Source organism: Helianthus annuus, chromosome 2, assembly GCF_002127325.2.
Source record: "Helianthus annuus cultivar XRQ/B chromosome 2, HanXRQr2.0-SUNRISE, whole genome shotgun sequence".
Lineage (NCBI taxonomy): Eukaryota > Viridiplantae > Streptophyta > Magnoliopsida > Asterales > Asteraceae > Helianthus > Helianthus annuus.
Genome location: NC_035434.2, coordinates 122,686,948 through 122,712,034, shown reverse-complemented (window position 1 = coordinate 122,712,034; position 25,087 = coordinate 122,686,948). Strand labels below are relative to the sequence as shown.

At 38.6% G+C, this 25,087-nt stretch overlaps 1 protein-coding gene across 5 annotated transcripts; it reads right to left on the bottom strand.

Annotated features, from left to right (window-relative positions):
- Positions 1-8,855: 8,855 nt before the first annotated feature.
- Positions 8,856-16,419, bottom strand: LOC110921142. Of its 5 annotated transcripts, XR_004879206.1 has the most exons (5): positions 16,134-16,419; positions 15,591-15,646; positions 15,192-15,302; positions 14,585-14,704; positions 14,449-14,489 (listed from the first exon to the last, which is right to left on the bottom strand). XR_004879206.1 is itself a non-coding variant. In XM_022165430.2 (4 exons), exons 1-4 carry the CDS (start codon positions 16,032-16,034, stop codon positions 9,190-9,192), a joined length of 291 nt encoding a protein of 96 aa, XP_022021122.1. In that variant the 5' UTR covers positions 16,035-16,419; the 3' UTR covers positions 8,856-9,189. The 5 variants fall into 5 exon arrangements, 1 of the variants encoding a protein (XP_022021122.1); XM_022165430.2 differs by lacking the exons at positions 14,449-14,489; positions 15,192-15,302 and adding an exon at positions 8,856-9,193 and having other exon boundaries at positions 15,924-16,419; XR_004879207.1 differs by having other exon boundaries at positions 14,455-14,704; positions 15,924-16,419.
- Between the last annotated feature and the right edge of the window lie 8,668 nt (positions 16,420-25,087).

Genomic DNA, 25,087 nt, shown 5'->3' with positions numbered 1-25,087 from the left:
ACAGGTTTTGCCTAAGACATATTCATGAGAATATGAAGTTGAGATTCAAAGGAAAAGAATACAAAGATAACTTATGGAAGTTAGCAACATCAAGCACTGTTGAGTACTTTGAACAAAACATGCAATCCTTGAAGGCATTCAATGCTGAAGCACAACTATGGTTGTCTGATATCCCACCACAACATTGGTCAAGATCACACTTCTCAGGTAAATATTATCTACACTATAATAATTAACATTGTCAATGTTGACTGATCTGTTATCATGCAACAGGTAGGGCACTATCAGATGTGTTGTTAAACAACATGTGTGAAGTTTTTAACTCAAGGATAATGGATGCAAGAGACAAACCTATTATCACACTTTTGGAGTATATCAGGGAGTATCTCATGAGAAGGATTGTGAATGTGCTTAGAGTTATGGACAACTATGATGGACTGTTGACACCATATGCTCACAAGAAGTTTAAGGAAATTAAGTTACAAGCTAGTAGGTGTTCAGTCATGTGGAATGGGGAAGACCATTATCAAGTTAGAGGCCCTGCTGGATTTGGTGTTGTGGTGGATTTAAAAAGTAGAACATGTACATTTAGGATATGGGAGATCACAGGGATGCCGTGCAAACATGTTGTGGCTTCAATATGGAACAAGAATATGTATGGTGGGAAAGGAACAGAACTACCTGAGACATTTGTCCATCCAGTGTACACAATGGATAGGTGGAAACAAGTATACAAGTATAAGGTGTATCCAATCAATGGGAGGACTTTGTGGCCTAAGTCTAATGTCCCTACCACTTTAACACCACCAAACCATCACAAGCCTATTGGTAGGCCAAAAAAGGCAAGAAAGAGGTCAGCCCTGGAGTTGGAGGAGTCAACAAAATATGGAAGACTGACAAAGAAGGGAACCATGAAGAACTGTTTGAAGTGTGGCAAAACAGGGCACAATCGCAGAACATGCAAGGGACAGGAGGCATCCTAGGAAGTTTGATAGTTTGTTGGACTTAAAACTATGGTTTTTATGTTTTGTTTAAATGTTTGAAATGTTTGGATGGTAAACCTTTGTCTTTTGTTAAGTTAGAATTTTATGATATTAGTTATGTTATCAGTTGTGTATGTTTGGAATGATATGTTATGGTGCAGCAAGCGAATTGCAGGTTTATGTTATCAGTTGTGTATGGTTTGGCTTTTGGTTTGTGCAGTGAAGGGTTAGATAGTTTAGGTTGGTTTGGGTTATAGTTTGGGCTTTTGGTTTGTGCAGCAGGTTATTTGGTTTGTGCAGGGGTGTGTTTTGTTTGGCTTTTGGTTTGTGCAGCAGGTTATTTCAGTGGAGTTTAGATAGTATAGTGAAGTATAGTTACAGGGGTGTGTTTGGTTTGGCTTTTTGCTTTTTTGGTCAATTTACTCGTATGTTTAGTGAAGTATAGTTACAGGCGCATCATATTGTACAAAAGATTAGATAACCAACTTGCATTAATCGACTTGCAACTTACAAATTACAAAACACTTCCAACTAAACATAGACGAAACCAACTAAACATAGACCTGCACATTACAAAGCAGAGTAGCATACCAACTTTACATCACATTACATTAAGAAAAAACGAGCAAACACAATGAAAACAACCCAACTCATGATCAGAAACACCCAACTCATGATCAACATCCTGTACAGGTTCTTATTTGCAACTTGTAATGTTTCGACTTTAGATGTTAAGCGTTGGTTAAGAGTCGCTGCTGTTCCACCTTGTGATCTTTCCCAAACCGCGGTATCAAACCAGCAGATGAATCCACATCTAGGGCATCCATAAAACCTTCTCCCTGGGTTCTTTGAAGTACAAGATGTCTTAAGAGTCGCTGCTTTTCCACATCTGCAAAATACCATGATTTCGTGTTTATAGTTTGATGAGGAAACGAAATTTATGTGAGGAAGTGTTTATAATCTGATGAAGAAATCGAAACCCTAATTTATGTGAGGAGGAAGAAGACTGCTGGGGTTTTTAAGGGTATGTGGGAGGTGATTTTACAATTTTACCCATCATGTGAGATGCACATGGGTGCATTTAACTGGCTTGTTGGATGGGGTTTGGAGAAAAGGACAAGGAGTGTGCAAATTTGTTATTTAAAGGACATGGAATGCACAAATTAAAGGGAAAGGGCAGGGACTGCAATTTAGGGTGTAATTAAAGGACAATCTGTGTAATTTACTCTAGTTATATTTTGGAGTTAGAAAGAAAATATATTTTAAGTGAGACTTAATAATATATTTCGAACACACATGTATTAAATCCCCCATCCTTGGGAAGGAAAATGATTACCAAGTATTTACTAAATGTAAACACGAAATAGTTGTCTAACTATTTCCCAAAAACTTAAACCATAAAGCTAAGGCACGGCCGTCCGTCTAATAGAGCTAGTACGTGTAGGTCGTCGCACAGCTGCTTGAGCAGGAGATATACTTGGTAGAGACGCACCACTATGAGTTCATGTCCCCCTTTTCTCTTAACTGTTTTTAGTTTTCTAAACTGCGGGGTGAAATACATGTTACTATGATTACAAGTACTTTATACATGGTATGGTTAGCGTAAGGAGGTTTACTACTTAGATCATGTGAGTGGGTAGGCGGAAACTTGAGGCCATTAATCCTCAGGGTAGGACCGAGGGACAGTAGCGGTAGATCTATCTGGGTGTAGCGAGCCCAACCCCTGAGCCCGCCTAATGGACCAGGTGGTGACTTTGTACCCATCGCAAAAATCTGCTAGGTTTGAGTTTTCCTACTTGCACTTCACACAATATCGATGGCCTTGCAAACCATTGGTGATCTCTTTTTCCTTATTTGCTACATACCAGGAATTTTATACTCACAAAGGTTTTCACATACTCACTACACATGAACTCGCTCAACTTTATGTTGAATTTTCAAACTACATGTATTTCAGGAAATTAACGGATATGGCACGGTATGCACATATTTCCAAGCTGCGTTTGAATAAAGAAGTCATCCAGGGTTTAGAAGGTGTAACCTCTTCCTGGACGGGTTACATATCCCTAAACCTAGTATTGTTTTAAAGTCTTTTGATAAGTTTTTATGAACTCATTTAAATCAAGTCTAGATTTGTAACATATTTTGTGAATGTTGAAAATGGGATTTTCTGAACCTTATTATTGGATGAATATCACATGTTTTTATCATATAGCGTTGTTATGATTGTTGCTATGGTATTAAGAAGTCACACCAATTAACCCACGCTTTCGCAAAGCCAGGGTGTGACAAGAGGTGTCAAAACTGAAATGATAAACAAGGTTTTCAAATTAACAGAAATCAATATTTCTGAAATAAAAGATGTAAATCTTTCTGAAAAATCTAAAAAATACACCTCAAGAGTTAAACAAAGAGAAAACAAAAAAAAGGGTTACAGTTCTGGTTCTGGTTTTCAAAAGAAACCAAACCATAACGGTAATTTCAAAAAGAAAGGACTTGGATTTATTCCACCAGAAAATCATAAAAATGAGATATATTATATACCAAAAACTGTATTTGTTTCAGGTGCAAGCTCGGAAGAAGAGATGAAAAGTTCTTTCTGGAAGCAAACAAATAGAGAATTCCTCGCGAAAAAGCAAGATGAAATGAAAAGTAAAGTTGTGCAAAAGAAAGAGACGAGAACCTATTTTCAATGCAACACTATTGGACATATTGCCAAAGATTGTTCTAAGGCAATTCATGCAAAACAGGAAGTGTCTCGTAAACTGTAAGAAAAGATTATTGACAATTGTAACACCTTGTAAAATCATACCCAATGAAATAAAGACACGTGTCATGTAAGACAAACGTGTCAGGAATCCCGGATCAAATAAAAGATGTATGGTAGGGTTTAAAAAGGGCGACATGTTATTAAAACACCTCTGAGCGACCCAAGTTATAAATCCCAAGACCTTAAATCGTAATGATAAACATCTGAGATGTTTAGCCGGTTATTCCTAAATAAACAAATTCCGCTATTAAGGAAATTGGGTTCTTTAAAGTGTTACTACAAAACTCTTGTTTAAAAGAATTGAACTTCATAAAAACGTATGGCCAAACCTCCACAAGGATCCAAATTATATAAATGCATGGCTAGACATGCAATTGCTGACTACATGGTCCCCATACTGATTAAAAAGACCCAAGATTCGGACTTTTAAGGAATGCATGGTCAAAACCTTAAAGTTTGCAAACTTTTGTCCTCAGACCATCGGATACGGACCGTATGGCCTTAGGCTTACGGTCCGCAAGAATCATATCTGGGCGCATTAGACCAGGGTCGGTTACAGACCGTAACCACCTAGGCTTATGGTCCGTAAGAGATGGATACGGACCGCAAGGCATTTTGCTTACGGTCCGTAAGACTGTCGCTGGCAGCAGGTTTTGGACAGCTGCCTGTTCAGCCAGTTCCACTGCCTTACTTGTGTGGTTTTCGAAATCAGGGGTTTGATAAGTGGTTTTTGGCATCATAGGGACACCTGGGATGATCTTGCAACACATGTAGACTAATTTGGCATCATCTTGTGTCATTTTGTCCACTATATAAGGAAGTGAAGTTGCAACATTTTGTTCACTTCATTCAAGCTCATTTCATTTGATCTCTGGAGCTCTCTGGACAGCAACCATGTTCTCTTAGGCTCCATAATCATAATTAGGACTCTTGTAAGTGTCCTTAATCCTTTATAATTCAATTTAGCTTAGTTAATTAGCTAAAAGTCAAACCGTCGTAATTAAGGTTTGACTTCGAGATTAATCAATAATTACTCAGTCAAATCTCGAATTAAAAATACCTATGAGTGGATAATTATGTGGATAACAAACCCTTAAAAGGGTACCCTCTGATTCCCACTCTAACTATGTCAATTGTCGGGTCAAAGCTAATTACAAAAAGTCAACAGAAAGCTTTATTTCAAATTAATACATAATTAGCAATGTAGGATCTATGTAACCTGTTTTATCATTAATATAACTTGGTAATTAATGTAAGAACATGTCTAAACATGTTCAACTCGACAATTTTCAGTTTAGGCTTGGTTTGGAACCGAAAGTCGCATAGTTTGACTTATACTTTGACTTTCAGTTCTAACCCGTTTAAGCCTAGTTTAGGATTGTCTTAGAGCTTCTTTTGGACCTAGTTGCATGTTAGTATAACCCTCTGTGATTATACGGCTTGGTTCATTAGCTGTCTAATTATTATGCAAGTTTCCGTTAAATGCTTATATGTTCACCATTATGCCCAAATGACCTTAAAATGTGATTTTTGAAAATGTAAAAGAGTAGACACCTTAGTTACTGATTTATAAGCTTGCACCTAAAATTTGATATCAGTTTGAGGTCTAGAATAAGAGTTATCCTCATTAGCGTAAATAAGAAACTTTTAGTAATTTAATGGCATAATTTGCATATAACCTATCTAAACCTAATTTCCGATACCAAAATTTTTACCTACTGATATAAAAATAATATTTTGGGATTTTTATTTATTTTTAGGCTGAGCATAACTTAGAGTTCTAAGCTTATTACGGTTATTGCCGGTTTTGCCCTTTCGGGCTATAAAATGAGTTTTACAAAACCTTTTTGATACCAAACCTTTTTCTACTGATCTAATATGATAAATAAAATAATTTTGAGCCTTCTGGAATTATAAAAATATCAGCTTTTCTTTGAAAACCCGGAAATGGCTCCAAATCGCCTTTTTAAGCGTTTTTAACACATAGTATGTAATAAAACTATTATAAACATATAAATTTTGATGCCTACTGATATATTCAGTAAATTTTTATATTTTTAAAGGAAAGGAAAAGATTTAAACTCAGATTTCCGGTTTTGACCTTTTAGGCTTATGTGAAATTACCAAAATGCCCCTACGGTGCATAGTATGGATATAATTAATAAATTTCACATATATATGATACCCTACTGTTATAACTTATTAAATTTAGTATACTTACTAAATAAATCAGACCTGTAACTCAGATTACAAATTAAACTCTTTTAAACCTTTTAAAATGAACAAAATGCCCTTATGAGGCATAATTTGAGTTTAAAATCATTTTGGGCATAATAGAAGATATCTTACTGATGTCACAACATATTTAAAGCATATTAACTTAGGAAACTTGTATGTGATTCATGTGTTTAGCTTACCCATATTATACAAGTCTCTAAACTTGTCGGGTCTAAATCACATTCTACTCCGGTCTTCTCTTAATCATGCATTTGAACCGTATCTTTCTTTAAAACTAACCGGTCTAAGCTTAGGCTAAATTAAAGACCCGTTAGGATTCTAATAGGTTATTATAAACCTTCGTTCCAGAATAGGAGACCGGTAAAAGCTATTTGCACTTGCTTATTGTGATTATACTTGCTCAGGTAAATACTTTTAACTTATTTTCCCTTATACGGGCTTGGGGTACGGTATATAAAATACCGCTTGGTCGGGCATTTGACCTTAATTGCGGGTGGTTAAGTATTATCAAGATGACCCGTTTAAAAATCTGTTTTGCTTGTTTTACGCCTTTGGGAGTTTAATAACCATGTCCCGGATATCCTTGGCATCATTCAAAGAATGGCCACGACCTTAACCCGTGAGTGCATTTAAAATTATTAAGGTATAATCGCTGGTTTCCCGCCGCGGGACTATACTATGTGGTGTGTCTATTAATCTTTAACCCGGCACGAACCGGGCTACTAAACGCATAACAGACATGTAATTCTTTACAAGTTTATATTCAAATAATTATCCCAAGTTATAAAAATCTTTTGTGCCATGTGCATTCAAATCAATTTTTCAAACCTTTTCAAAATGAGTCAGTTAAATTGTATTTACCAGTGTAAACTGACGTATTTTCCCAAAAAGGTTAAGTGCAGGTACTACGCGTAATAGGTTGGCCTCTCCTAGCATCAAATAGAAGTCTCGCAAGCTTAGATGCCTAATGTGTGTTGAACTATGCTTCCTCTTTATTTTGATCCGCCTGTGGATCTGTTTCAACTACTTTGTGATAGTTAAATATTACAATTTTATAGTGAGAAACCCGCGCGTTGCTGCGGAGTCGATAATACAAGACGAGAATATAATTCAAACATTAAAACAATAAAAAATTATAATATATTAGGTGTGGTTCTCATTATCCGCCTATACAAACAATCAAAATAAACAAAAGGAATTAAAGTAAACCTGTTATATTGCAGCCAGTACATGTTATTGGTGTGTGGTTCTCAGTATCAACTAAACCTGTTATTGGTTTTAACATTTATATTGCAGCCAGTACATGGCCATTCGGATGTTATGTTTTGTTGGAATCCAGTAAAGATCTGTTTCTTCTTCTGAAACTTTAAAGGATGTTAGCTTAGACTGGAAGGTATGGGGGCCGGCTTAGGCCCGACGCCACACCCCCACACCGCCCCCCTATGGTCCATCCCGTCGTCTCCGTCTTCCACAAGCCGGGTTCGACGTGCCTCTCTCCCACACAAACACCTATACATACATACATACATACATATATATATATATATATATATATATATATATATAAAGGGGTTCATCCCCACTCCCCTAGGTCCATCCTCTTTAAGCCGCGCTTACGTGGCGGTGACGTAACGATGACATGGAGGCCCATCCCCTTGGGGATGAGGCTCTTCATACCTCCAATCTTAAAATGGGTATCAAACCAAAAGGATTTAGCTTAAAGATGAACAGGTCAAATGGGCCAAACTGACTGAATAATTATGTTGAAATTTTAATGCACACAGCCAGCTTAATTTTTATTATTAATTTAAATATTTAGGTTATTATTTTAATTAAATACGATTTTTGTTATCATACCTAAAGTACACTATTTGTTAACATAAAATTGCAAGAACGGGGAAAAAATGTTCACAAGTCAACAAAACCAAGCCTGGCCCGATTTGCAGGGGCGGCCCTGAGGGTGGGCGGAGAGGACCACCGGCCAGGGCCTGATATTTTGAAGGACACGTTATTTAAAAAAAACCTATATGTATATGTAAAAAAATTGAATAGGTATACTCATACATACATCAACATAGGCCCACTTACAAAACTATTCTTATGGTTTAAATTAGTTATTAGCCCATGGGCATTTGGTTTAGACCTTTAGTGAGTCCAATACCTGATTTTGTTAAGGCTTAAGGGCATGTTTTCCGATCTCGAACAGGGTACACAAATTCATAGGGCCGTCCCCTGCCGATTTGATCCATACTGAATAATGATTCGTTTCAACCTTAACCCGTATTAATTCGTTACTCAACCCATCCAATCTGCCTATTTGTCCACCTCTAGTTCTTATAGAAATGTAAAGTTTTGACTTTTTAAGTCAAAGTTATAACTTCTATGATCTACACTTGATATGAATTTGTCACAAGGTTCACATAATGTTTTCTGTAAAAACTGATTTGGATTGGGTTGGGAACACGCATCGTATGCATATTATTAGATGTTTAATAAAACTATTCGGTTGGCTCGGATTGTATTCGGTTTTGGACAAAATCACTCCAACATGTTTGGTTGTATTATATCACAAAAAAACTTAAAATTTGGTTTCAAGAAATCAACATGACAGGATGAATATTTGAATAAAAAAAGATAGAAAATAAAAAAGAGGGAGTTCATTAGCAGGAAACCATAGTGCAACCCACTTTAAAGCCCTCACTCGAGTCACATGCTCATGTTACCAAGCCCGGCGATTGTCAAACACTACTTGCTGCTTATAACAAAGAAAAAAGTTTCTCATTCTTCGGACACGGGATATAAACACAGGCTTCTTGTGCTTTATCTTATTGATCTTGTCAAATACTTGACAGTTTTGCAAGTGAGATTAACAAATATTACCGTGAAAACGACTTTGTTACAATCAAATTTCGCTTTTAGTATGGTCTTTGTAACAAGATGTACAACTTCTATGGCACAAAATACATGTCATTTAGTCTACATCTTAGTTCAACTAATATAGTTACAGTGTATTTATTTTAAACAGTTATGCAAAGCAGTGGTCATGGTGAAATGTAAATGAAAGAAAGAGATATTGTTCAACCTTTTGTGTAGCTAACGCCATTACGCCTCTCACCATTCCCCATGTCCTGTGTCCGATTTCAGTGGTTTTTGCGGTAAAAACATTGACCGTTTCATTGACGTTGTAATCCCCATCTCTCACCTGTTTATGAGTAGATATCAATGGTCTACCACTTTTTTTTCAAAAAAATATGTAAGGGCAGGCATGTATAAAAAACCCTTTGTTGTTAGTTCCTTTGTGCCTGTTTGAACCACGTTTGCAGCCGACTGCGGATTCGCAATCTAACTCAGATTCATTAAACAATCATATATAAAAACCGGATTACATTTGGGCTATTGTTTTTTATTAGTTTTCTAGGTATAGAGGGCCATGTGAATGATTTGCAATGGGATGAAACGTGAACCATATAGCATATCACAAAGCCCCAACACTGTAGTAAGAAACTTCTATTTTAGTATATAACAATATTATTTGATAGCATGTGCAGCCAATATAACACTTACATATAGAGCAAGATGTAGGGGATGCATGATAAATAATAAATAAAACAGAAATTGTGGCTTACATCCTAACTTCTCCTCTACTTCAGTATGTATTAGAAGATCTCTTGTGAACCCACTTTCGACTACTTCTCTGTCCAAGTTTCTAGTTTCACTTACCTATTACCATAGTGGGAATGCCCGCGCGTTGCGGTGGGTGTCCACACCAAGGTTTAAATGAACCGTCTACAAACCGCCGGGTCGGTTTTTTTAAAACTGTTTTTCCACAAACCGTCTATTTTTCTTCAAACCAGTCCGTTTTTTTTTCCAAACCTGTTTCTTTGCCCACCTCTAGATAATAGATTATTTGTTGGATTTCTGAATTTAGGGTTTTGAATATCGAAACGATCTTGTGTTCATAAAATGAATTGGTACATCATCCGGTTACAAATCATGAGTATATATACATATACATAACACGGCAATAACTGCCATATTATATAAAAATAAATAAATAAATAAATATAAATAACTATATTAATATGATCTAGCCTTATAATTATTTGTCTAACACCCTCCCGTAAGCTTGATCATATCAGATTCATATGCAGCAATTCTTTTATTCGAGTGAAGTCCTTAGGCTGGAGAGCTTTCGTCATAATGTCTGCCAATTGTTCTTTTGTAGTGCAGAACAAGACTTCAACTTCTCTTTTCTTTATTAGATCTCTAATGAAGTGATATTTGACTCTTATGTGCTTGCTTTTACCATGATATACCGGGTCTTTAGCAAGGCATATGGTTGATTTGTTATCACAAAATATAGGAATAGGATACTCTTTCTTGCCCAGCAGATCATTTAGAATTCCTTTAATCCATAAAGCTTGACACCCAGCTAGGGAGAGGGCCATATATTCAGCTTCGGTTGAAGATAATGCAACTACCTTTTGTTTCTTCGATTGCCATGATATGGGTCCGGTTCCTAGATGAAATATATATCCTGAAGTGCTCTTGCTATCATCTATATTACCTGCATAGTCACTGTCACTGAATCCTGTTAAATGCTTCTTTCCCCCTTTTGAATAAGTAACTCCTTGTTCTTGGGTCCCCTTGATATATTTTAGTATGCGTTTAGCTGCTTCCCAGTGACTTTTCTTTGGGCATTCCATGAACCTACTTATCTTACTAACTGCGAACATGATGTCTGGCCTTGTATTTGTCAGATACATCAGGCTCCCCACCAAACTACGATATAACCCTTCGTCTACAAATTCTTCTGGATCCTCTTTAGTTAACTTTAAACCGTATTCCATTGGTGTTGATACCGTGTTGGAATGAGTCATTCTGTACTTCACTAAAAGATTTTTCATATACTTCCTTTGAGACAGGGTGATGTTTCCCTTCTCATAGGTAACCTCCATGCCTAGAAAATAATGTAATCGACCCATATCTGTCATTTCAAACGCTTCTTTCATTGATTCTTTAAATTCTGAAATTAGTTTCTCCGAACTACTTGCTATTATTAGATCATCCACATACAGACAAATGATAATCTTTCCATAATTTGTATCTTTGATATATAGTGTATGCTCGTAGATGCATTTTCTAAATTTGTTTTGAATGAAATATGCGTCTATCCGACTATACCACGCCCTTGGAGCTTGTTTTAAACCATACAAAGCTCGTTTTAGAAAACATACATTGTTCTCTTCTCCTTCCTTTACATACCCTTGAGGTTGTTCTATATATACTCGTTCTTCTAAGTTGCCATTTAAAAACGCTGTTTTTACATCCATTTGGTGGAGGTGCCAACCATATTCTGCAGCAAGGGCTAATACTAACCGAACTGTCTCGAATCTGATTACTGGTGCAAAGACTTCCTGGTAGTCTATGCCATACTTCTGCTTATATCCTTTTACAACTAATCTGGCCTTGTACTTATCCACATTACCTTTTTCATCAAATTTCGTTTTGTAAATCCATTTAACTCCAATCGGCTTTTGTTGTGATGGAGGATCTACAAGTTCCCATGTGTGATTTTTATGAATGGATTCTATCTCGTTATTCATTGCTTCTAACCATTTTGGATCTTGACTTGCTTCTTCATATGATGTGGGATCTGAACTAGTGAAAAGAACAAAATTAACCACTTGATTCTCTCGATATTTCTGTCTAACTTCAGCTTCTGTCAGTGCTTTCGTTCTTCGATAAACATTATTTACAGTTTTTGTACGAATAACTTCATTCTCCGAATCTGATGTTGAAGAGCTATCTCCATGATCTGCTGATGCAACTGTGGACTCGTTCTCAGGAAGTATCTCTTCATTCTCTGCTGTTGATAAGTTGTTGTGTTCAGGAATATCACCTGCTGTTGATAACTCGTTCTCAGGAAGTACCTCTTCATTCTCTTGTATCACATCGGGTTCTGTCTGTATTTGTATCGAAGCTTCATTATCATCCGGTATTATGAATGGAGCCTTGGAGCTCTCTAATGGCAGAACCCATTGTTTGTCTTCATCAAACACTACATCACGACTGATAATGATTTTATTTGTTTGAGGATTGTATAACTTGTAACCCTTACTATACTCGCTGTACCCAACGAACACAGCCCTTTCGGTTTTTTCATTTAACTTATCTCGATGTTGCTTTGGAACATGGACATAGGCTAAACAACCAAAAATCTTTAGATGCTCTACATTTGGTTTAACTCCATACCAGGCTTCATAGGGAGTTACATTGGGCCTGGTCTTGGTGATGGTTCGGTTTAGAATGTACGTGGCACAAGCTATTGCTTCTGCCCAGTAGTTATTCGGTAAACGTTTAATATTCATCATACTTCTACTCAACTCCATTAACGTCCTATTTTTTCTTTCTGCCACACCGTTCTGCTGAGGCGTGTAACTATTCGTGAGTTGGTGACGTATACCATTTTCTTTTAGATAATCTTGGAATATCTTACTGCAGTATTCACCCCCACGATCCGTTCTTAAGGTTTTGATTAAATGTTCTGACTGTCTTTCATTCAAGGCCTTAAAAGTTTTAAAGAAATTCAACGCTTCTGATTTGAACTTGAGAAAGTATACCCAAGTTTTCCTTGAATAATCATCGATGAATGTAATGAAATATCTGCATCCTCCTATTGATTCAGTCCTCATAGGTCCGCAAATGTCAGAGTGAATTAGTTGTAAGGGCTTACTAGCTTGCCATGTATTTTTCTTTTGAAAAGATTTCCTTGACTGTTTACCCGAAACACAACCTTCACACACATCTCCATCCTTCGTTATCTTCGGTAACCCGAGCACCAAACCTTTAGTCTCCATTTTGATTAATGTATCCATATTGACATGTCCATATCTCCTGTGCCAGAGTGAAGACGCTTCCTTCATGGTCATGGTCATTGCAAGATGTAAATCACTGACTGGCCGAAGAGGAAACATCTTATTACTTGTCATGTTAATGTTTCCAACGATTTCATCGTTTACATCTTTGATTATGCAATGATTTTCTTTGAACAAAACTGCATATCCTTTCTCGATGAGTTGCCCTACGCTTAAAAGATTATGTTTTAAGCCCTTTACATAGAATACCTTTGGTATTTTTCGAATTTTATCTTTGATTGTGATTGATACTTCGCCGCATCCTTGTACTTCCAGTCGTTTGTCATCCCCAGTTCTTACTTCTTTCTTTATCGATTCATCTAGGTTGATGAAGAGTTCTCTGTTTCCCGTCATGTGGTTACTACAACCACTGTCCAAATACCAACAATCATCCTTGATTGTTTCCTCCATATTGAAAATCATGAACATTGTGTCTTCATGTTCATTACTTTCTTCATCTCTATGAATTAAAGCATTGTCAGTTTTTTCATAATCATCCTTCCGATGACAAAACTTGGCCGTGTGACCCATCTTCTGACAATTATAACATCTAACTGTGCTCCAATTTCGACCCTTATTCTTCCCGCGTCCCTTTGTTTCATTCCGTGATGAATTATAGCGGTCTTGATTGGAATTTTGCATTTGAAATGCATGTTCGGTGGGTATATCTTCATAGCGTTTCAATCTCAATTCATGAGATTGTAGAATACCCATTAATTCCTCAGTCGAAATATTTTCTAAATTTTTAGTTTCTTCCACAGTTATCACCACAGATTCATAATTCCGAGTTAAACTTCGTAGAATTTTTTCTACAATTCTCTGTTCACTAATTGACTCTTCGTTCATCCTTAATTGATTAACTATAAGAATCGCTCGATTAAAATAATCTTCTATAGATTCCCCTTCCCTCATTTTTAACGAATCAAATTCACATCGAAGAGATTGAAGTTTAATTGTCTTTACCCGATTTTCTCCACGATAGGATTTGTGTAGAATGTTCCACGCTTCTTTTGATGATGTTGCCAGCGCAATCCTCTCGAATATGGTTTCACTTACTGATTGAAACAAGATATATAATGCACGTTTATCCTTTTTGACTGCATCTCTGTGCGTTGATATCGCTTCTTCCGTTGGATTAGTGCCTAGTTCGCGAATTCCTTCATCAACTACATTCCACAGTTCTTGAGATTCAAGTAAAACTTTAACTTGAATGTGCCAGTGATAATAGTTTTGCCCTGTGAATTTTGGAAGTTGAGTTTGAATTCCTTGTCCCTGATTCATGTCTCGAGAATTTGATGATTTCTTGAATTGGATCTATATGGCTCTGATACCACTTTGTTGGATTTCTGAATTTAGGGTTTTGAATATCGAAACGATCTTGTGTTCATAAAATGAATTGGTACATCATCCGGTTACAAATCATGAGTATATATACATATACATAACACGGCAATAACTGCCATATTATATAAAAATAAATAAATAAATAAATATAAATAACTATATTAATATGATCTAGCCTTATAATTATTTGTCTAACATTATTAACACGATTAAGTAAACGGGTCGGGTTATACGAACCTGACATGAATTGTCGCCAAAAAGGTATAAAAAGGCCAAATTAAAATCATCACTGTATTCAAGTAGTGTAGATACTTCTATAGAAAACTACTAACCTTCTGAGAAAATACAGAAAGAAGCAACAATTTAGGAGAAAATTCTTTACGGCCTTCCTCTGGGTTGAAAAACTGCCCAACTGCCATTGAAGTTGCGGGTGGAGGTCTCCCTGAAACAGTCTGCAATAGCTGTCAGTTGCTAAATTCAAGCAAATTACACAAGTGCTTATAATCTTTGTCAATATTATTAATATAAAGTATTGACTTAGGTGAGACCAATATAAACAAATACAACAAAGGTTTTTTCTAATATCCTAGACTAATTGGGCATGCTATAACATAATATATTACTCTTCACAAGAAATGTAGCATGCAAACATAATCAACAGCCATAAGATCACTATTTATCTGCATGATATCCAAGTGCGTGTTATATGAGTGAAAACAATGCATGTCATTCATTTTACAGTAAAAAGAATGAAACAAACTTGAAGCCATCTTATTTGTTGTGCTTTATAGGACACAAGAACACAACAAGGGCTGAAAAAAGGTAGTTAACGATGGGAATAACATGGAAATGTGATTCAGTTCAGTTCTAGAATTAATTTATTATAACCTCAACTCATTATAATACATGATAAATTTATAAATAATAAGGAGGCATTACTGGGCTTGGTGCAACTGAGATTGTAAGGAATCTTAAACCATGCATATCCTTAGGGTCCAACCAAAATACAGCTGATGGTGGTGGTTGTTCCGTCTAACTTCCTGGTTCAATCTACAGACATGACAGTCAATTCAAATAAATAATCAAATTCAATAGCTCATCACAAATTATACTTACATCATGGATATCATGTAAAATCTTTAGTTTTTTCATCAGAAACACATAGCAACTGCCTAAATTAGATGAATTGGACGGGTTGGGTAATGGGCCAAAACAGGTTATTTTTAGTGCGAGTTAAAAAGAGTCGACCCCACTTAAGAACAAAGTAAAAGACAATATGCTATTATTGTAACAAAAAAATTATGGTAACATTATATCATATTACTCTATAGTATATACCTAATCTTTCCATCATCGTCAAGCTGTACAGCCTTGTCCAGAGCTGCCTCCAAGCCCTGTGAAACAAAAATCGACAACCATTATTGCGTTGACTGATCGAATAGCATATAAAACATATGTTCACATGGTTAGATTTTAAAGAATAAGAAACTATGCACCTTAATCTTCAAGTAACCGCAAAACACACAGAAGCTGGTGATACAATATCAATTACATATTACATAATCAATTAATAAATCATCTTTTCATTCAACTAAGCAACTCTATACAGCAATATACTAATATTTCCCACCCTAAATACACATAGATCTACATAATACAAAAATATCATACCCATATTTTACTCTGCACAGATCCAACAATCCAGTAAAAATCCGGTAGGGATAGATGTAAAAGATCCGAATATGAATCCAGATTTCCTCTTACCAATTGCGGCATCGACATTCACCGCCGTAATAGTTAATGTTGTCGCAAGTTCAAGTAATCAGAGAAAGCAGAAGACACGGAGACCAAAAAAATCAAACCGCAAAAAACAAGTCGAACCTATTTGACGGATTCGGCGATCTCTGGACCGATGCCGTCGCAGGGAAAGAGAGTGGCGCGAATCAGATCGGAAGAGGTGGAGGAAAAGCTCCGATCAACGGCTGAGAAAAGCGCGACGGCAGGGGTTGTGGCGCGGGTGCGGAGGAGGCGTTTGGCGATATGCAGAGCCATCGGAATCAGAAAAAGTGGACAGATAGATGATGGATGGTTTCACGCCGATGAAGGTAGGATTTCTGTGTTATGGTTTTCTTTCATAATGGCTGATGAGGAACCAGAAAGAACACGAATCATTAGAAACGGAAGGAAGCATTCAATATGTAGGCTGAAATCCCCTTTTTACCCCTCTTTACCCCTACAGTGTCTTAAAATTTTTGGTGAAATTCCTCTAAAATAGCTTACACATCCTTGTACATGGTGCTTTATAACTTGTAAACATGGTAAAATTACAATATTGTACATCACTTTTCCTTTTTATAATAGTATAGATTTGGTTGAAATAAATCTATCTTTTTGCTTCCGCTGTGCATTTATATTTGTGTTGTTTGACTATGATGATATCAACTACGTCACGATACTCGCCACCGGTAATACATGGAAATATCGGGGTGTGACAGGTTGGTATCAGAGCCAACACTGAGTGAATTAAACAATAGCCTTTTATGTTTAATCTCAGTTACACAATTGCACAATCCTCGAGTTCCGAGTCTAGACAAAGAACATAGGACAAATTATATTTTTGTTTTATGTTTGTCTTTTATTTTATATATTCTTGTTGTTATCTTTAATTATGTTTACAGGTTTAAGAATGCCGCACAGGATGAGATGAGGACGAGGTAAGGCCCCATTTACTAGCCATGACCACGAAGCCGGGCCTTCTCACCGGCGTACACCCTCGATCACTATGAGCACGAGTCCTCAGGAGCCCTGGAGGACGTATATCGAACCCGGGAGGCGATCTGTCTTCCTAAGTTCCTCACCATCCTACCTACATTCTTTTAGGTCGCAATCTGAAAACGAGCCCAACAACCCTCCGCCTTCCTTCATACCACTGCAGCGATCAAACTCGCACCATTCTTTCGGTGACCCTAACCCTGCTTTTCAGAGCCGGTTCAATCCGGCTAACTACATCCAAGAACCCGTGGGTTTTAACCCACTAGGACCCGAAGATCATTTTTCGGGTGACAACGACATGGATGAGGACACGGATCCCGTCGAGCTTGCAACCGGGACCCCAAACCATCCCATCGAGATCTCTGATGGGTCCTCGTTTCATGGATCGCCTTATCGCGGTCCGGATAGCTACCAGGCGAGGTTCAACCAGTGGGACTGGTATTTTACACCCACTGAACACTCGTCTCCGTACCAGCAGCAGCAGCAACAGCAGCAGGATCCTTCCGAGGATTCCCGATTTGTGGCAGTCACTCCGCCACCACCACCACCACCAGTGGAACAGCCGCTTCCGGAACCACCGAGGCGGAGAAGATCAAACGTACGGATGTCTGTGCGAGGAGGAGTCCGCATCAGCACTCCTCAGCCCTCGAGTGGCAGCCATTACCCGCCACTCCAAGAAGAAGACCCTCAGATGGGGGGGCCATCAAACCCCGTCCCGGAGATAAACTCTGCGCCTGTGGCGCCACCATTGTGTTTTGATAACCCAATCCCTGCATACGCCAGTTCAGCGGCGTATAATCCGTTTGAGCAGCCGGCTCACACCCACTACAACTATGCAGATGTTGATCCTTATCAAGCAGCATGGGATTACAACGATCTTCACCCTGAAGGGCCCTACGGAGGTCTTTGGACCACTGGTTACCCAACTTATGGGTACGAGCGTCCGCCACCTCCTCAACCTCTGCATCAGTAGCCGCCGCAGCCGCAATTGATCCCGCCAGAACGCCAGCTAGAGGTTCTGGATAGATTGGACCGATGTGAGCGAGATATTCAAGTGGAGCACAGAAACAACCGAGGCTTCTTCAAGGGGTTATCAGACCTGATCAAGGGGAAGTCCAAGAAAAGGGATTATTGAAGACCCTTGTTTATTTATTTTATTTAGTTGTAATCAAGTCCCTGCGTGGGCTTATCTTTTTGTATTATGCTCCTGCGTGGGCGTGTCTTTCTGTTGACCCCTGCGTGGGTATGTTTGTTTATTTCGCCCATGCGTGGGCATGTTATTTGTAGAAGTCCCGTTTAGGGCAAAAGTTGTACTTGTTTTAATTATTAATGAGATGGTTTAATTTAAATTTCATTTTGTTTATTATTAATTATGTGCATAATCATAAAACATAAAATAAATGAAAATAACATCCCTATTTAAAAGATCTACCATTATTATAAAATGGCAAAATCTAAAAAGGACAAGACCTAGCCATGTATCATCTTAAGACAGGGCCAAGATGGTAGTTCCATAATTAGATTCAGATCCATATAAAACATCTCAATTTAGGACTGTTTTGCGTTAATTATCAAAAGAATCTTAGAGGTAAAACCTAGCCTAGATGTCGTTGCAGACATGGCCAAAATGGTAGAACCCATGTAGGTCCCCCGGAGGTTGAGGTTAAACCGTATCCTTGTTATGTTTAACACACTAGCAAGTGCGGAATCCAAGCTAGAATGCAAACCGGTAGTTTATATGAGAACACAAGCTACAAAGAGAAAGGTAGACACATGAGATATCAAAGTTTTCTCTTGTATTTCAGTGGACACGGTTACAGCCCTTGACCAAACTGAAAATACGCTCTCTACAAGACTAAGTTCACTCACACACTGAAGTGAACACATTACATGAGTATATATACCCATCACAGTTCATCTGGTCGAAGGATCAGATAGACTGATCGGAGGATCATCTATCGATCTGAAACCTATCGAAGGATCCACATATACCTCGAAGGATGATATCCTTCGAGGTCCAACAACATCCATCGAAGGCTTATCCTTCGAGCTCATCGAAGGATCTAAACAATCCTTCGATGACTCATCCTTCGAAACAAACATATTACAACCATGTTCTAACTATTTGGCCAAGTCAAACCAGGAGGATGGTTGACTTGGTCAAACTTACATTAGACACACATATTAACAAACATAAGACGTAAACAAGACTAACAAAAGACATCGTTTTATATCATGACAAAATACAGACAAAGTACAGACATAAGTGCACCAACAAACTCCCCCTTGGCTGTAGCTTTGTCTCGATCTTCGTGTCTTCAAGTCTCTGACGTCCTTTCAACCGTTAAGTGATGCGTTGACCATTCACTTCCCGCATTCACAAGTAGGTTGAAGCAATACAAAGCCATCTTCTGAAACTTCATTGCTTGTGCACGATCCTTAACCAAGTAGTTGATCTCGTGATCCTTAAGAATAATAATATCCGACCTGGACATGTTAGTAATCCATATTGGATCTATCATTCGAAAGTTCTCTGGACTGTCTTGGAATAAGATCACCGCTTCTCCAGTATCTGCATCATAAACCCAGCAACGAAAGTTACCCAGAAAATCTGTCCTCATCTTCAACAACGGTATTTTCTTCATCAACTTTGGAGGATCATAAACCAATAGATAACGAGCAGTATTTGTAGCTGGATCAAGCGTGAACCTGATCTGCTCGTATCGAGGGAACTGCGGCCTATATAGCGGATCCTTCCAACCAATTCTTCGTTCCAACCTGATCTTCTTGGCGAACAGATTCACCATTGGGTCTTCGAATCGACTAATAACCCTCAGCTGAGCCAAAACCGCAACATCATAATAAGGAAGTGAAAGAATGCTGAGAAGAGACCTGAAGTACTGAAGGCCGCATTCTCGCTTCACAACCATGCAGTGAAGCTCCTTGATGAACATCCAGCTGATAATACAACCCCGAGCCTGATTCCTTTCCAGATTCATGTAGTTGGCCTGATCCAACGGAGCGAGCGGAGGAGGATTCCTAGCTAGGAAATCCGCTCGCCATTCGTTCACGGTCTTCTCACGGCTTTCTAGAGCTGTAGGAGAATCTGAAGAAGGATTAGTAAATTCTGTTGTCTTTGCCGCCACAAACTCATCATCAAGCGCATTAAACTCCGCATTATCTTGACCGACATAAACAGGACGTTCCGGATCCGAACCGATGAAGATTTCTTCAATCGTAGAGAAATCGGTTTCGTCCGGAACTCACGGAGTAGCATCGATCGTCTTCAAATCAACTTCAGCCAATTTCTTCAGAGCTAATATACGTTCATCAGACATCTCTGTAACGTGTTCTCCCTCTTCTAATAGTTCACCCGTGACTGGATGATACTGTTGAACAGTTGAGGATTCAGGGAGATCGGTAAACGCTTCCGGTTCAAGACTAACATGTTCAAACCCTGTCGAAGCTTCCAACGTTTCAGTCTGCTCAGACGGACCAGTTGTAGCTGTTGGAGGAGCAGTAGGAGCAGCTTGAGACGTACCAGACCCACCTGCAGCACTGGATGCAGTTGCACCGGAACCTGAGGCAGCTGGTTGATCAGGATTTGCTGCATCATCGTCTTTGTCATCGCCACGCTTTGAGGGAACGATGCCTAATTCTTTGCACCTTTCATTCCAAAGCGTAATTACTTTGTGATCCATTTTCTTGAAATTTGCTTGAACAGGCTTGAAGGCTTCTATTAATCGCTCATCACGATTTTTATAGCGATCCGACAGCTCTTCATGCTTCTGCTTTAACACTTTTGCCTCATGCTCTAACACATTGCTCCGCCCTTTCATTATCTCAACTTCCCTATCACGAGCCCTGTTTGCTTCTTTCAGCCTTTCAATCTCTAGAGCCTGTTCGTTTATCTTAAGATTCTGTTCGTTTATCTTAAGATGCTGAGCATTAACAATTGAGACTAGCTTGTTGTGTGCCTTCACATCCTGTGTTCGCTGTTCACGATACTCTTCAATCTTTCTAGTATGCCGACCGACTAAGTTACCCAATTCACTGACTTGTTCGATCAGGAAGTGAATTCTCTCAGCTTCAGATAAACCAGACAATGTTTCTGCTAGAGTCGGCTGTGAAGGCTCAGGTCCTGAGGAGCCAGACTGACCAGATGGATCGGAAGTACCTGTTGGACCAGTAATAATAAGAGGAGGACGTGCGTGTGTACCTGAGACAGGAGTTGCAGGCGGCTGTTGATCAACAGTCACCGTGCGTGTCCCAGTAGACGTCTGCGGAGAAGAGACCAACGCTAGCATCTCTGATGTAGTTAATTGATCCCTGACAGGTGGTAGCTGATGCTCTGGAGGTGTTGAATGCTGGATCGAATCAGGTATAGGGACATCACCAGCAGTTTCACCCATTGACCCTGATCCGTCCTTTGATTTCTTTGAAGTACGAGTACCCTATTTTCCTGCTTTCCTCTTCTTTCTAACCAAACCAGGAGCAGCAGGAATATAATCATCATCTTTGTCAGATTCTGCGGCACTAACCGGTTTCTCTATACGTTCAAGACCACGATGATTCCCGCGCTGATCATAAACCTTTCGCATCCCTGGTGGAGGAGGATTATCATCTTCAGAAGACGAATCATCATTACCAGAACCTCCTTCATCATCAGAAGACGAACTGCTTTCATCCACCAACCTCCTCGGCTCGTCCACCTTACCTTTACCTTTGTCGGTCGCATCATCGCCTGACCGACTTGCAGGACCACCATCTCTAGCTGCACTACCACCTGTATCTCCAACTACAGTACCACCAACCTTACGACGGACATCAGATTCGACGAACACTCCTTGAACTTCTTCCGCAACAACATTCACATCAATTTCAACATGTGTTGCAGCACTGGAACTGCCAGCAGACTTCTTGCTCGATGCTTTAACTCCGTGCTTAGCCTCGAGTTGTGTGTTAGCCAACGCGATTAACCTGGGCTCTTCGTCATCAGAATCACTTGCATCTCGACGCCACTTGTGGTTCTGTGGTGCCTCGTAGGTCACATCATCGAGGTGGCCAATAAGCTTTCTGACTGGATTGGATTCCTCATACTTAGACATAGACTTGAAGATCAGCAATGTACGCTCGTTCATCGGATTAACTGGTAGAATATCTGCATCAACCTTGGGAAGATTCGGAATCTGATCATCCATCATCATTTGGAAGAATCTTGGATATAACCAAAACTTGGTTGACGTCCGTTGATTTGCTGACGGAAGTGGCATGCGGGCATTCTCTTTCAGATTGTCAAAGATGTAACGTGATATGTTGAACGGCTTGTTCAGAATTAAAGCCGTAAACAATCCCGTCAATTCAATAGGCGACAAATCGTATCCAGACCGTTTGTTGCTCAGACAGTGAATAAGAATATGCAATAAAAACTTGTATCGTAACGGCATGAACCCTTTGTTTATCTGATTTGCTAGCACATTCTCGGTGTAACGTAGCCTCATCAATAAACCACACTGACACTGTAAATCAATAGAAGTCAAGTCTTCTGGTTGATCTCCCAATTGCAAACGCGCTCTGATGGTGTTCTCGGTGATCACCACGGGTTTCTCAGTAACGAATCCTCTAATCACTTCTTGGTTATTCACTGTATCAACCACAGCAGAATTCCAGAATTCCTTGATCTGGGACTGGTATGCGGTGTGTTGTGTAGTAATGGCATAGTTGATTCGTGCCCGGTGAAGATACTGCATTATCCCATCGTATTCCGGACTAACTTTGTCTTCCGGTTGCAGATACGCGGCCATGTTGTGTCTTGGCTCGGACATAGATTCAACTTCAGACTTTTCTTTCTTAGTTGGTTTTGCCCGTTCCTTCTTCTCTTTCGGTGCCATTTCTGTTCATGAAAACAAGGACACGTAATGAGAAAACAGTCAAACAGTCAACAAAGATTTCACACTTAGAAAGATTTCAGTTTCTTGAAAAATTTCTAAGTGTTGTTTCCTCGAAGGATTCCATTTAGACATCGAAGGATTGACACTTGACTCGAAGGATGACAATTTGATCGAAAGATGTTATTTTCCTCGAAAGATGAAAGGCCTTATCGAAGGATCAACTTACGAAAGATCATTAATTTTGAAAGATCTTGGTCAATCGAAGGATCTGGTCAAACGAAGGATCTGATCAATCGAAGGATCTTATCAATCGAAGGATGATGTTTGGTTGATCATGGATCCTTCGAAAAGCTTAGTATCCTTCGAGTCTCAGTTCGAAGGATATTTTGCAGTCCATCTTTCGAGGTTAAGAAACATCATCTTTCGTGATCGAAGGATGTTAAACAATTATTCATCTTTCTTTGTTTCTCAGGTGGCACTGTTCATCGGCGTGTTTTCCGGTGATTGTTTTAAGTGTGTTTTAAGTGTGTTTCAAACCATTTAAAAACATCAACATCAAACTATTTAAAAACATCAACATCCTAGTGTCAAATACATTACATCTGGTGTCCGATTTAAACCAAAATCCCCAAAACAGAACTCTGGTTAACCCAAACCCAAAACCCTTGACATCAGGAACTACCATCCCATGTTTCATCCGAGTATTTCAACCAAAATTGTCATCAACATCAAAACCAACCCCGGACACTAATCCTAACCCGGATACTAACACAGACACAGGTACCGATTAACCCCAAGAACACACAAGACCTTTTCAGACCATTAAAATTCAACACAAACCTCTGTAACACAAAACATCAGTCAAGATAAAAACCTTATGATCATCAAAACCTACCACTAACATATTTACAACACATTCACATTACATATATATCACATTTCATCCCATCATTTTCATAAGTATGAGAACAAGAAAAAATAAAATCACATGATTAGATGAGGTGTTCATGTTGTTGTTTGTTAAGTGTATTAGGATTATCCTACCGTGATTGTTGTTGTAATCCTGATAGCCTAACTTTTGTTTCGATTTTGGCAGAGTTTTGGTAGGATCAGAGGTTTTTGTGATGAAATTTGAACTGTTATGTTGAACTGAAGAAAAGGCCCCCTTTTATACTCTGTCCTCGAAACGCGAACCGCCTCGAAGGATCATTAACCTTTCGAAAGATGAAAAGGTGCTCGAAAGATGAGACTTTGGATCGAAGGATCCAGATCTGGATCGAAAGATACCAGATATTTGTGGGAACCCTCAACAACTTCGAAAGACGATCCTCGAAGGATATCTTTCGACCTGATCCATCTTTCGAAAAGTCTGATCAGCTCGAAGGATCCAATTGGTCAAATCCTTCGTTGACCAATTCATCTTTCGAGCATCAAGATTGACTTTCATTGACCATCTGATCTTTCGAGGGTCATTGCTTCCTCGAAGGATCAGATTTTCACCAACACTTTGGATTTTGGGAATTTGCAATTCAAATCCTTCAAATTCTTAAAAGTTTTCAGAAACAACCGTTTTGAAAAATTGCCCGTTATGAAGTTCTGCAAAGGTCAGTTTTATGTAGTATCTCGGCTTGCCAGGTATCGGATCGAGCACCAACATCGGTTAATAAAAAATAAGATTAAATTGAAAATCTTTTTGGATTTTGATAAAATAAAAGACAACAATTTTAATATCCTTTGAATGTTATCAAACGACATCACCACTAATGTCGTGCTGATATGCACCAAACGACAAAACTGTTTAAAATAAGACAATAAAAGTTAAGCAGTAAAGTTAAGCAGTAAATAAATATGTACAAACACAACAATATTTTTGCGAGTTTCTGGCGAAGAGAATCATATCAGTTTGCGGTCTTTTGTCAAAACACATTTCCTTTTAATATTCTTTTACAGATGTGGATAAGTATTCTACCACAATTACCGATATTGTTATCCACTTAAACTCAGCGATCAAGTGTAATCATAATACATTGAGATACATTTAAGGTATGATTTATACTTACCGACCGGTGTTCATCCACTCACGACACATTCCCGTATCAAGGTATGCACGAGAGTTCATCTTACTGGCGAGTATACCATTTATCATCCGTTTTTAACGTATATAAAATGTGA

Coding starts and splice junctions, on each gene's coding strand:
- LOC110921142 (XM_022165430.2), bottom strand. CDS start 16,034: ATGTCGATGCCGCAATTGGTAAGAGGAAATCTGGATTCATATTCGGAT. Junction 15,647..15,923: donor CTGTGCAGAGTAAAATATGG/GTATGATATTTT, acceptor TTTGTTTCACAG/GGCTTGGAGGCAGCTCTGGA. Junction 14,705..15,590: donor GACGATGATGGAAAGATTAG/GTATATACTATA, acceptor CAGCTATTGCAG/ACTGTTTCAGGGAGACCTCC.